This window comes from Bubalus kerabau, chromosome 1, assembly GCF_029407905.1.
Source record: "Bubalus kerabau isolate K-KA32 ecotype Philippines breed swamp buffalo chromosome 1, PCC_UOA_SB_1v2, whole genome shotgun sequence".
Taxonomy (NCBI): domain Eukaryota; kingdom Metazoa; phylum Chordata; class Mammalia; order Artiodactyla; family Bovidae; genus Bubalus; species Bubalus kerabau.
The window spans coordinates 137,019,472-137,032,255 of record NC_073624.1 but is presented as its reverse complement, the minus strand read 5'-3'; the positions used below and the strand labels follow the sequence as shown (position 1 = coordinate 137,032,255).

The window sequence follows — 12,784 nt, the reverse complement described above, 5'->3', positions numbered from 1 at the left end:
CACTGCCTCACCAAGAAGCATAGTTTTTGGCAGGACCTTTTGGATTTTGAAGAAATCCTACTTGAAAACAATGCTGCTACCCAACTACCAGGTGACTAGCAGGCTGCAGGGACAGCCTTTGCCCTGCTGCAAAGGACAGAGCAGGCGTCACCATCCAGGAGTCACTGTTCTAGATGGTTTTGTGTGCTACCTCTGATGTCTCACTACATGGTGACTGCTCAGCCACCTGCGTGATGGGAATGAACACTTCCTCTGTAGCAGGGAGCCGTTTACCATTCAAAAAGCTACTGGAGCTACTGTGCTCGCCCTGCACTAATATCCCCCTCTTGCTGAGTGTTGGCAGACGCATCAAATCCTGAGGCTCTTTCATTGGTTTTGTTTTTAGACTTTGTGTAAAAATTCTTGGACATATTTTGTTACACTTATTTCTAGGTATTTTATTATATTTTAAATGGTGCCTTTTTCTTTTGCTGAAAGTTTTGTTCCTGGGACTAGAAATAGCAGGATTAAAAATATATATATATATATATATATTTTTAATGTTTACTTTTGTGGTCTTGCTAAAATCACTTAATGCTGATTTAAATGTAGGTTCTTTGGATATTCTCCTTTTCTTTATTTGGTTGTGAAGGGTCTTAGTTGCAGCATGTGGGATCTAGTTCTCTGACCAGGAATCCAGCCCAGGCCCTTGCATTGTTAGTATGGAGTCTTTGCCACTGGATCACTACAGAGGTCCTGATTGTTTGAATTTTCTATGTACAAAGTCCTGCCATTTACAAATAATGGCAGTTTGATTAATTTCTTTCTAATCCTTAGGTACTTTTTTTCTTTTCTTAGCCTTGTTGCTTACTTAGGTATGTTCATTTTTCATCATTAGAAAACATGGTGATGAACAAAGTTGGGGTCAGGGGGCATCTTACTCCCAATTTCAGAGAAAGCTTTCAATAATATTTCTCTATTAAAAGATTGATTTTTGTTGTTGGATACTCTATTAGAATTTGCAGTTACTTCAGGTTTAGTATCAATTTATTCTTTAATCACTGGTAAATTGGATTTTATTTAATACTCTTTCCTTATATGTCTATTCCTTTTATCTATCTTCCAATCATTCTCTTCAGCTAAGTCTAATTGGCTGTTAAACATCAGTTACTGTGAGTTGTAAAGTTTCCATGTAACTTTTTTACATAATGTAGAAAAATTAATTTTTTCACAGTTTCGGTGGTGAGAAGTAGGAATTAAGGCGTTGGCAAAGCCCTTCTCACTCTAAGGAAGTATCCTTGCCTCTTCCAGCCTAGGTGACTGCTGGCAGTCCTTGGTGTTCCTTGGCTTCTTTGTTCTTCCCTCTCTCCGTGTCCAAATTTTCCTCAAACTCATGTCTGTCGCATCGATGATGCCATCTAACTATCTCATCCTCTGTCATTCCCATCTCCTGCCTTCAATCTTTCCCAGCATCAGTCTTTTCCAGTGACTCAGTTCTTTGCATCAGGTGGCCAAAGTATTGGAGCTTCAGCTGAAGGGGTTTTCTGTAAGATAATACTCCTTTGATGGCTGGGTTGAGACTTGAGTGATAAATCCCTTTATAGGATCTGGCAGAGGATCTAACCATTGGCCAACCAAGATAATGGGATCATGCTCCCTCATGTTAGCTGTTAGCCCTCACTTCTTACCCTGAGCTTTATAGTATTTACATGTAGCTCAGATGGTAAAGAATCTTCCTGCAATGGAAGAGACAGGTTCAATCCCTGGATTGGGAAGATCCCCTAGAGAAGGGAATAGCAACCCACTCCAGTATTCGTACCTGGAAAATTCCATGGGCAGAGGAGCCTATTGGGCTACAGTCCATGGAGTCGCAGATTCAGACACAATTGAAGGACTAACACACACAGAAATTGAGGGTAAAAGACTGCTACCTTCTGTGGAACAGAAATACCAGTGTTTTCAAATGACTAGTCTTAGAATAAACCATATTAATTCTCTTTAAGTTAGTAGGCCCTCCCTTATTTTAAGAGGACTGCCTGGGACTACTCAGCAATACGAAGTAATGACCTACTGGTTCATGCAACAACCTGGAGCTCCAGAGAATTATAGAATACTGTCATTATATATCAGAACATACCCTTTATTATTTCTGAGTGCTGAGTAAGAAATTGGTTTCTCTTCTGAGCTATCTCTGTACTATTCAGTTTTCTGGATAATCATGAAAAATGCTTGCAATCAGAAAATCAGATTGTTTAAATAAAAAGTGTGTGTGTGTATATGTATAATATATATATTCCCCCAGCAGGTACAGAACCTGGATTCTCTTTCAGATAGTGAATACCAGAAAGGCAGTGTAACCTAGTCCTTCAGAAACGGCTCAGTGAGTAAGATGACCTGTGAGAACCTTGGTCTCCTCTTAAGCACAGAGGGCGTAATATGAAATCCCCATCACATAGGTTGTTAGGAAGTGTTTATAACAGTGCCCATAATGACCCAAGTGTTCAGTTAAGTGGAAATTACCCTTTGCTTTCTCTGGTTCTTTCCTGGGCAGCCCTCATCTAGGAGATGACAAAAGGCAGGAATGGTGACATAAACCCAGCCTCCTCCCAATCCCCAACCCCTTGTTGCCTCGGTTGGTGGGTGGGTGGGTGGGCGGGGGGTGGGGTTGGGGGGGTTGTGTGGAACGGGCTTGAGGGAGAGGTCTCTAAGGCACAGCGAGTAATTCCACACAGTGAAGCCTGGGCAGGGAGGGACTCCTCTCGTCCTATGACTGACTGACCTTCGCCACTTCCTACTCCCTCCTTCCTACTGGGAGGGAAAAAGGAGAGCTAGCTTCTCTTGGCAATCAGCACCAGGCGCCAGCCACACCAGGCTAACAACTCTATCCTGCATGGCCCTCTCCCCCAACCTTCCCATCGCAGTCAGTGACTTTTACCACCCACTATCAACCCAGGCTCCCAGATGTTCTCCATGAACCCTGTGCCTCAGCCTTGGACAGGTAGAATCAACCTAAACCACCAGGTGGGACCCTGTAATTGGTCAAAGCCAGGTTCACTGACTCGGCCATGAGGGAGCTGCACAGCAAGGGTGTATGGGGATATAGTGCCTTTCAGTGGATTATGGGGCGTGAGAAAAACTGGAGTTTGTTTAGGTGAAATTAGGCTGTTTGGCTGGGTGAAAGCAGATTAAAACTGTGTAACTGGCCTCCACCGCGAATCGGAGCTGGGGAATCAAAACGTTAAGATGGTAGTGGAACACTGCGTCCAGAAACGCCTCTTCCGGAGCTGGGCGCCCCGGTGGCAATCGAGGTTGAATCTCTTGCCAGAGTGACTCAGGTTCCCCTGGCAGCGATGGGCTTTCCTTCATAATGACTGAATTTCAGACAGAAGAACACCTCACCCTTTGCGATGGTAGAGACCTAATTTTCTCAGAGAACGGTTGCCGGTCACCCAGAAGAGGGCGTTCTGACAATACTGCGTCCGCGTCTGCCACTCTAGCCCCATGTGAGGCCACAGACTCGCTTTTTTTTATTTTTAGGCGGAGCTAATTTTACTCTCCAATGCAGTTATTCACATCAGCAGCCTCCCGCGTTCAGGGAGCAGCCCCCTCCCCAAGACGGAAAGGCGGGGCCGGAAACCGCCTTTGGGCAGATGATGCTGCGTGTTGCGTCAGGGCTGCGCCCTCCCCTGGGCGCGCCTGTTCCCTGCCTTCTTCCTGGTCTCGCTCCCTGCGCAGCTGCCGGTCTCTTATAATTCCTACTCAGGATTTGGCGGGGGTTCTCGTCTATGTACCAGTCACGGTGACTTTCCTCTGGTCCTCAGAAAAGCAAAAGGCCAAAGTTCCTTCTACCAGGAAAGATGTTTGCGCGACTGGCCCCTCTCCACTTTGACCTTTGAGGATACATCTCAGATGTCATGTCACTTCATGACCATATCACCCATCGCTAACCAGGCACTCGCGCCGCTGCAGCACACTCATTTTACTTTTTTCATGATATCTATCCGACTCCTAATGCTGGGGCCTTAACACCTAAGAGGATCTTGTCTGGGTGGGTGATGAGCTTGGCATAGCCGTCCACGCCCATAGCACTCTGCTAGGGCTCCCCTACTCACCTTGGACAGTGAATGGCTCCAATTTCAGCCAGGTATTCCGAGTTCCACTCAGGTTCTTTGAGTAATGGCTGTAGCTCTGGGCCAGCCTTCGAACCATCCCCTCACCCTGCTTATGTATCCTGATCAAGGGCCCTAAACAGATCTATGACCCTCATTTTTAGACCTCACGACCTGGGAGGGCTGAAGACCAGAAGGCAGGCTCCTCAGCCTCTAGAATCTCTTGTGCTGGCCTCCTAACCCCAGCCCACAGGTCTTGGACACAGTATACTTTCCAGAAGATCTGGTACCAACACCCTGGAAATGGATGGAAGGTTTGGAGCAGGACACCAGTAGAGGTGGGGCTTCCCAGGTGGTTCAGTGCCTGCCAAAGCAAGAGCCACAAGAGACTTGGGTTGGATCACCGGGTTGGCAAGATCCCCAGGAGGAGGAAATGGTAACCCACTCCAGATATTCTTGCCCAAAAAATCCCTTGGACAGAGGAGCCTGGCGGGCTACAGTCCACTTCAGACACAATAGCATATGCTCCACGCCGCCAGTAGAGGTGGCTTGAAGCAACATTAAGGCAGGTGGCTGCCCCATCAGCCCAGATTCAGACCCAAGTTGTGAGCCACTGCCTGGCAGGGACAGGGCAGACCACTGCTGCCCTGACCTGTCTCCACCCCAGGGTCTCTGCCAGGAGCAGGGGCTGGGCAGGGTAGGCCTCAGCTCCTTCCACCTTAGGGTATGGAGGTCGGCAAGAGGGGTGAGGCTCCAGACAAACAGGCTGCCAAGAGGAAGAGCCATTTCCACAGACCTATGCCATGCATGCTAGGGCCTCTCAATGAGGTATTCCAGGAATGGACTTAGGACGTCCTGAGACCCAGAGTGGCATGTATGGTTTTGGGTTCTGAAATGCACTCTGCAGGGCTTCTTGGGATGTTGCTCATAGTAGGGTCTCACAGGACATTACCTGGAGTAAGAGGAAGGGTTCATGGGTTGCTCTAAGGGTTACAATAGTTTTACTGGGCTGAGTCCGTGAAGGAAGAACTGCATCTCCTGGATTGTGTGAACACTCACTGGGTGAGCTGGGGTCTTAGCAGAGGGCAAACCACTGGGGATCATTCTGGCTTACAGGAAGTCATGGGGATCTGGGTCACAGGGACTTCTAAAGTCTTCAGGAAAGGTGTGGAAATTGTAATGTTCTTTGATATAATGTTGAGGTGTCTTGTGTGGTGCATGGATGAGGCAGGAGATCAATTATCAATTATCAGGAGGTCCTCAAAGGGAGGGGGGTGCTGGAAATGGGCTTCAGGACAAACATGCAGCCACAAGGTGCATCAGCATGGATGCATCCATGCATGGATGCATGGGACATCCCCCACCCCACCCCGGCTGAGGGGCCTGGACTTTCCTGAGCAAGATTTTATCGTCTCGTCCCAAACTACCCATCCCCAACCAGACCCACAGAAGGTCATAAGTCCATCAGAGGGGGAGATAAATTTAATTTAGAAATAATCTCTGGATAGCCTTTTGATCAGAAGAGAGCCTCAGGGCCCACCAACAGAGAGAAAAGCCATCCTGAGGGGGTAAGGGCCCCACGGGGAAGGGGACAGCATGGGAGCCAGTGCAGGGAGGGTCATGAAACCAATCCTGTGCTCAGCAGGTACTGGCAGAGCCTGTGGAGAGAATGTGGGGTCAGGTCCTCACAAACTCCATATACACATCCTCAGCCTCAGGCATCCCCAAGGCTGACTGGTTCAGGACAGTCCTGCCTTACACACAGCACAACATGTATTAATCCTCAAATTATACGGCTCTACTGCCTGAGTGCCAGGAAGGCTCTCAAGTCCATCTCACCTGGAGTGAGCAGTGGAACAGCTTTCTCAGGTAAGGAGCTGCGAAAGGAACATACCAGATTAGCATCCTCGAACTTTCTGTCCTTTTCCCCCACCAAGATTCCTGGTACCAATTTAAACAATACAAAGGGTCAGAGGTTTCTCTGACAGAGGCCCCCTCAGGGTTGATTATCTGTGAATAACAAATTCTACTGCAAACCCAGGGACAGCCAGGACTCTGTCCTCCTTTTCCAAATTGTAGGACATTATGCCCCAATTGCTCTGCTCAGCTCAAAGGACACACAATAGGAGTCTCACCCGTGCTTCTGCTTGTTCTTGCATTTGCATTTGCCACCTGTGAAGGAAGACACAGCCAGTGCAAAGAGCCCGGAAAGCCTGGGCCACCCTCCTCCCACCCGCTCCCCACCTCCACCCGACCCTGCTAGTCCCACTGCTCACTCAGGGCGAACAAGAGTCCAGCGATGCACATGAGGCCCGCACAGATCATCCCGCCCAGCTGCAGGCCTTCCCAGTCTAAAGGAATGGAGAGTGGGCTAGCATCAGCCTGGCTCCACCCCACTCATTCAACAGATAGTTATGCGCACCTGCTTATACAGACGCACTTACATTCCAGGCAACAAGCAGGACAAACTCATAAATACATCATGTCATATCTGATGGGAACAAGTACTAGGAAGAAAAATCAAGCAGAAATGCACAGAAAAAGAAGAGGCTTTGAAGAATGATCAAGGAAGGCTTTGCTGAAAGGTGACATTTGAGCTGAGACCCAGGGAAGATGAGGGTGTGTGGGGGACAGTGGCAGGCAGAAGGAGAGGACACCTCCTTGCAGGGGTTGTAGGGCAGCAAGGAGCTGGTCCTGTGGAAGGCAAGAGAAGAGAGAGTGAATGGAAGAAAGGAGATCAGCCAGCTGCCTCCAGCCACTTTCCCAGGAGTCTTCCTAAACATTCTGCAGGCCCCTTACCTCCTTGCTGGAGGGAAGTTCTCCCAAAGATGATGTTACATGTTGGCCTGTCGTTCTTCTGATCCACCATGCTGATTCTTTAATTCCCAGTCTCATCCTCATTCTGCTCCTCCTTGCCCACTCCCTCAAGCCCCCGTCTGTCTACACTGGGCTCCACATCACCCCTTACCAACTCGAGCAAAGGGGTCTAGCATAGGCAAGGGTAGGGGTCAGGGGCAAGGGATATCAGCTCTTACCATAGTAGAAGGGACTGTCTTTATCTGCAGGAAAGGAAGAAAAAAAAAATTAACAACCAGAACCAGGAGACAAGATGTGGGGTCTTAGAGAGAGAACTTGGGGGCAGGGCCAGCAGAGCAGTTTAGGGCCTCACTCACCAATCACGTCATTGGCTTCCAAGACAGGCAGTCCTGGGTGAGAGAAGCAGAGGGACTGTGTGTTAATTCATGATACTGGTCTCAAAATGAATCAGCAGGCAGGACACCAGCCCAGAGGCAAAAGATCAACCAGCCTTGCTTGGGGCACCAGAGTGGGGGGTGGAGGGGGACCCTGAGGTCACTGGTTCCCCTCCTCATACCTTCCCCAACCCAAACAGACCTAGGATTTTGTCTCCTATTTTCTGGCTTTTGTGCCCTGCTCCCCATCCCAGCCCTTCCTGCTATTTCTCAGGCTTCTTGTTATTCTTTCTTATATTCAAAATGGGATGATGTGTTGGTATCTTTACCCTCTCCTGAAAAGCTTCCTACCTAGATCCTGGCTAATGGTCTGCTTCCTAAAGAAGTTGGGAACACTGGTCTCTTCTTGCTAACAGGTGATTACAGTTTCCCAAAGTTCCATGATTCAGGATAATGTTGGGAACGTCTACCTTACTGTAATCAGGTTGGCCAAAAGGTTCGTTCAGGTTCTAAGATCTACGGAAAACCTGAACAAACCTTTTGGCCAACTCAATACTTCCTTTATGTTTATCTTTAAGTTAGCAGTCTAAATGAAAACCCATTTATTCAACATCAGGTGCCCTTTATGAGATGCTGTCCTGGTTTTCACAGCCTTGGTAGGTGAGTGAGTGGCAGCACGGTCGCCTCTGGGAGGACTCACCGGCCAACAGGAGGAGAAGGGCCCGGGTCACTCCCTCCATGACACAGCGGCACGCAGGACTGCAGGTCTGCAGGAGAAGAGGGCAGGCTGGGGTCAGACAGTCCCAACCAGCTCCATGCTCACAGAGGCCAGTGGCACAAATCTCAAGGCTGCTTGTGGGGTAGACATGAGAAAGTTACTAATTTCTGTGTCTTTTCTAGAGTTAATAATAGTAGTACCTCTAATACTTACAGCAATGCCTGCACATATTGGGTTGCCCAAGAAATTTGTTCAGGTTTTTCTGTATCATCTGATGGAAAAACTCGAACAAACTTTCTGGCCAACCCAATAGTAAGCGCCATATGAGGTTTTGTTAAAATCTGGTAATCAGATGCCTGACACACCTTCAGGAGGAGGGCTACTGCTCTAACTCAGGCTTTAGTGCCTGCCTTCCTGACCCCCAGCTCAAAGGACTTGAGGTATTGTTTCCAAAGATCTGGGCCTGGGGCACTACCAGGCTGAAGTCCAAGACAGCCTCCAGCTAGGGCATGCCCAGACTTCCCAGGGAGTGCAGTGGTAAAGAACCCTCCTGCCAATGCAGAAGATGTGGATTTGATCCCTTGGTTGGGAAGATCTCCTGGAGAAGGCAATGGCAATCCACTCCAGTATTCTTGCCTGAGAAATCCCATGGACAGAGGAACCTGGGAAGCTACAGTCCATGTGGTCGCAAAGAGTCAGACACGACTGAGTGCGCACACACAGGGCAAGCCCAGAACTCCTCTGAGTGAGCAGTGGGACAGGGGAAGCGGAAGAGTTGGGGCCAGATGCTGGGTGCAGGCAAATGCCTCCCACCCCAGCCCCGGCCAAGGACCATGCTCCAGGTAGCCTCGAATTCCACTCTCAGAGTACAGACTGCTGTTAGCAGAAAAGTGCCTGGTGGCTGGGACATGGCCCATTCTTTCTCCTTAGGTTGGGAACTATTTCTGTCTTCATTTATTAGTCCCTAGGGTGGCTGTGTCCTTGAGATAAGACGCTCCCAGCTTTCTGCCTATTATTAGCCTCAGGCAGGCATAGGGATTGTCAGTGTTCCAAATTGCAACCCCAGTTATTACGTATTGGACCCAGCTAGCCGGAGAATTCCTCTCTCAGCACTTAATAGCTGTGTGACTCAGCTAGGTTACTTAACCTGTCTGTGCTTCAGTGCCCTGTAAAAATGAGGATAATTATAAGAACAACCTCCTAAGCTTGTGTTTGAATTGAATGAGTTACTATATGTTGAGCCTAAGAATACTGCCAAGCACATAATAAGTACTGAAACATGTTAGAGTAAGTAAATACACAAGTACATGGATCCTCTTGCAGTAGGAAGTCAGAACTATTAAGCTGCTCCTTCAGAACATGGGGGTCTTTTGGCTTTGAGCAATTTGTAAACCCGGCCCTCCATTGGCCTCTGTTTCTCCCTGCCCCTTCTATCACCCTGGAACTCCTGGATCATGAGGGGCGCAACTCCCCATTATTCTTTAGCCAAAGACTGCTTCCTGTTTCCTCCAGACCCCAATCCACCTTCCGCATGATGGTGCTCACAGGGCAGGCAGCTTCCAGTCCTCCAAACCCCCAAACACATCTGTTACTGGGAATACTTAGGCAGGTACCATACCCTTCCTCAGACTGGTACCCCAGACCACCCCTCCACCTCCACCCCTCTGCCTAGGAGTCCTGAAGTCCTAGCAGAAACCTGCTCACCTGAGAGGCTTCTCCTGAGCTCACCCAAGAGCCGGCTGGGTGCAGAGAGCTGGTTTGAGGAGGCTTCTAGGGCTGCGTCCAGCCCAGGTGGGTTCCGGTTTTTTAAGCCCGTGGCCCCGCCTGCCCAGGGCAACAATACTATCAGGCAGAAGGAACTGGTCAGATTCCTTGAGAATCTGGAAGGATTCCTGCAGCTCCCTCTCCCCAGTGTGCTCTTAAAGGAGACTGCCACACCCGGCAGACAGTGGAGTGAGAGACCCAGGCCCGCTCAGAGTCTAAGGCAATGGTGCCCAGACCCTTCTCATGAGGAGAAGGTGGGCTTTCTGCTTCTTTAGCTCACCTGGACCCTAAAAGAGAGGTCCAGAAAGGTGCTGGAGGGAACCAGGATGTTTCTGGGTACTTATACCAAAAGTAGGGGTTCCAGGACTTCTGTAGGGGAGTGTCCCAGAAACATGGTGTCAACGAGAGTCAGGGTCTGGCCTTGAGGCTCCATTTGCTCAGTGGTCTCATTGCTTTTCCTTGGACTGGTTTCATCGAGGCGAAGAAATGGGGCTGATGGGCACCCCTTAAGATGGCCCACCCTCTGACCAGCCCTGAGAACCACATAGCTGCGGGTGGAGGTGGGCAGGTCCTCAGTTCCTGCCTACTGCCTGGGGGCAGGGGTGTAAGATAGGGTGGTGGGGCCAGGTGGGGGGCAGGAGGAGGACAACCAGCCCCAAGATGAGGAGTGGGCCACCTCCCTCTGTGGACCCTATGCCTGGCCAAATTCTCTTCCTGTCCCTCACCCACCACGTGCCTTCTACCTGTGCTCTTGACCTTGGATGACTCCAGGCCTGTCTATTATCCTGTCCCCCCTCCCTAATTCCTCTCTCTTCACCCTCTTCTCCAATGCATGGTGACCAACTGAAACAGGACTGTTGCCTCCCTATTCCCTCCCATGCCCAGTCATGGATACTGATAGATTTTGATTGAATTGTTGAGTCATTGAGGACAGGAAGCCATCAGTGGATCACAGTGCTAAGGGTCAGAGGGCAGGACAGAGCCCTGAAAGACAGGGGTGGGAAGGATTCAGAGAGGACCTTCCTAGTGCAAACATGTGGCACCTCCTCATGAAAACCTTCCATGGTGCTTCCTATTCTTGATTCAGTTTGTACAGAGTTTAAATTAGGGCCTCTGGGGCCAGAGCTGGCCCCAGCTTGCCAGTAGCTCACTGAGTGATCTCAATCAGCTCCTTCATTCCAAGCCTCAGTTCCCTCTCCTCTAAACTGCAGAAACAACAGGACTTACCTGAGGTTTGGGGTGGAGGTGTTTCAGGGGCAAGGGGCTGACCCATGGCTGGTCCTCAATTTGTGGAATGAATGCCTCCCAGGACCCATGTAAGGAGAATCAGTGAAACTAAAGATTCAGAAAAATCATTAATAGCGCATGCCTTGAATTCAACCCCAGGCTCTGTTAGTTACTTGCTATATGCACTTGAACAACTCACCTCTTCCAGCCTGTTTGCTCACCCATGAAGTGGGAACTATGACTGAGCTGACTCTGAGTATGTGCTGTGATGATGACATCTGATTATGCTGCTCAGTTCACAGGAGCTATTTGTGTAGCTGGGAATGGCCCTTGTATACACACAGTGAGCCCTGCAGCATGAGAGAAACTGTGGTCCAGAGAAGATAAAAGTCTTGCTCAAGGTCACACTGCATGCCATGGTAGCAGAGGGGAAACTCAGCTCAAGTTTTCCCACTCCACATGTGAGAAATAAACAGCAAGAAAGCAAGCATTTGTAGGAAGAGGACTGTTTAAGTCCCAAATGCTTGGAAAGATCTCCAGGAAGTATGAAAAAGACCTCAGATCCACTTCTCCAGAAGGTTCTAGCACTTTTACTCCATCCTGAAGCTGCTGCCCACTTGAAGGATCCTCCATTCCCATCCCTATCACCATGAGATATTATCACCTTTAACGGGTAGAAGGAAAACTTCACCTGTATCAGGTGTTATTGCCACTGGTTGAAGGTAGAGGACAGGTTGAGCCCAGGACAGACGCAGGGAGAGGGAGCCCAGCTACCTGTGTGTAACTTCTGTGAGCACACAGTGAGTTACCACCTCATCTCCCACTTTTGCCAGAGTTCAGTGTAGGTGCATTAAGACTGAGTGTTGCTTCTGTCCCCTCCAAGAGGCCCCAAAGGCTGGCCACACACTCAGTAGTGGGCAATAATGCTTTCCACACTGGAAGCAGCATAAATCAGTTCCCAAGCTAATGAATTTAGCTTCTTAGATATATTAAACTCAGTGCTTATAAGTTATCACGAAGGTGCATGTAGAAAACTTTACAAGCTTTGTATATTTTTAAGAATTGTCTCGGGGCACTTCCCTGGTGGTCCACTGGCTAAGATTCCAAGCTCCCAATGCAAGGGGCCCAGGTTCGATCCCTGGGGGAACTAAGATCTCCCAGTTCAGTTCAGTTCAGTTCAGTCACTCAGTCATGTCCGACTCTTTGTAACGCCATGAATTGCAGCACGCCAGGCCTACCTGTCCATCACCAACTCCCGGAGTTCACTCAAACTCACATCCATCGAGTCAGTGATGCCATCCAGCCATCTCATCCTCTGTCGTCCCCTTCTCCTCCTGCCCCCAATCCCTCCCAGCATCAGAGTCTTTTCCAATGAGTCAACTCTTTGCATGAGGTGGCCAAAGTACTGGAGTTTCAGCTTTAGCATCATTCCTTCCAAAGAACACCCAGGACCAATCTCCTTTAGAATGGACTGGTTGGATCTCCTTGCAGTCCAAGGGACTCTCAAGAGTCTTCTCCAGCATCACAGTTCAAAAGCATCAATTCTTTGGCACTCAGCTTTCTTCACAGTCCAACTCTCACATCCATACATGACCACTGGAAAAACCATAGCCTTGACTAGATGGACCTTTGTTGGCAAAGTAATGTCTCTGCTTTTGAATATGCTATCTAGGTTGGTCATAACTTTCTTTCCAAGGAGTAAACATCTTTTAATTTCATGGCTGCAATCACCATCTGCAGTGATTTTGGAGCCCCCCAAAACAAAGTCTGACACTGTTTCCCCATCTATTTCCCAT

At 49.0% G+C, this 12,784-nt stretch overlaps 1 protein-coding gene across 1 annotated transcript; it reads right to left on the bottom strand.

Annotated features, from left to right (window-relative positions):
* Positions 1–5,552: 5,552 nt before the first annotated feature.
* Positions 5,553–11,080, bottom strand: FXYD4 (FXYD domain containing ion transport regulator 4). Its single transcript, XM_055589471.1, has 8 exons — positions 10,989–11,080; positions 7,980–8,046; positions 7,262–7,294; positions 7,124–7,147; positions 6,365–6,439; positions 6,224–6,260; positions 5,928–5,965; positions 5,553–5,746 (listed from the first exon to the last, which is right to left on the bottom strand). The coding sequence occupies exons 2-8, from the start codon at positions 8,017–8,019 to the stop codon at positions 5,727–5,729; spliced, it is 267 nt and encodes an 88-aa protein (XP_055445446.1). The 5' UTR covers positions 8,020–8,046; positions 10,989–11,080; the 3' UTR covers positions 5,553–5,726.
* Positions 11,081–12,784: the final 1,704 nt, after the last annotated feature.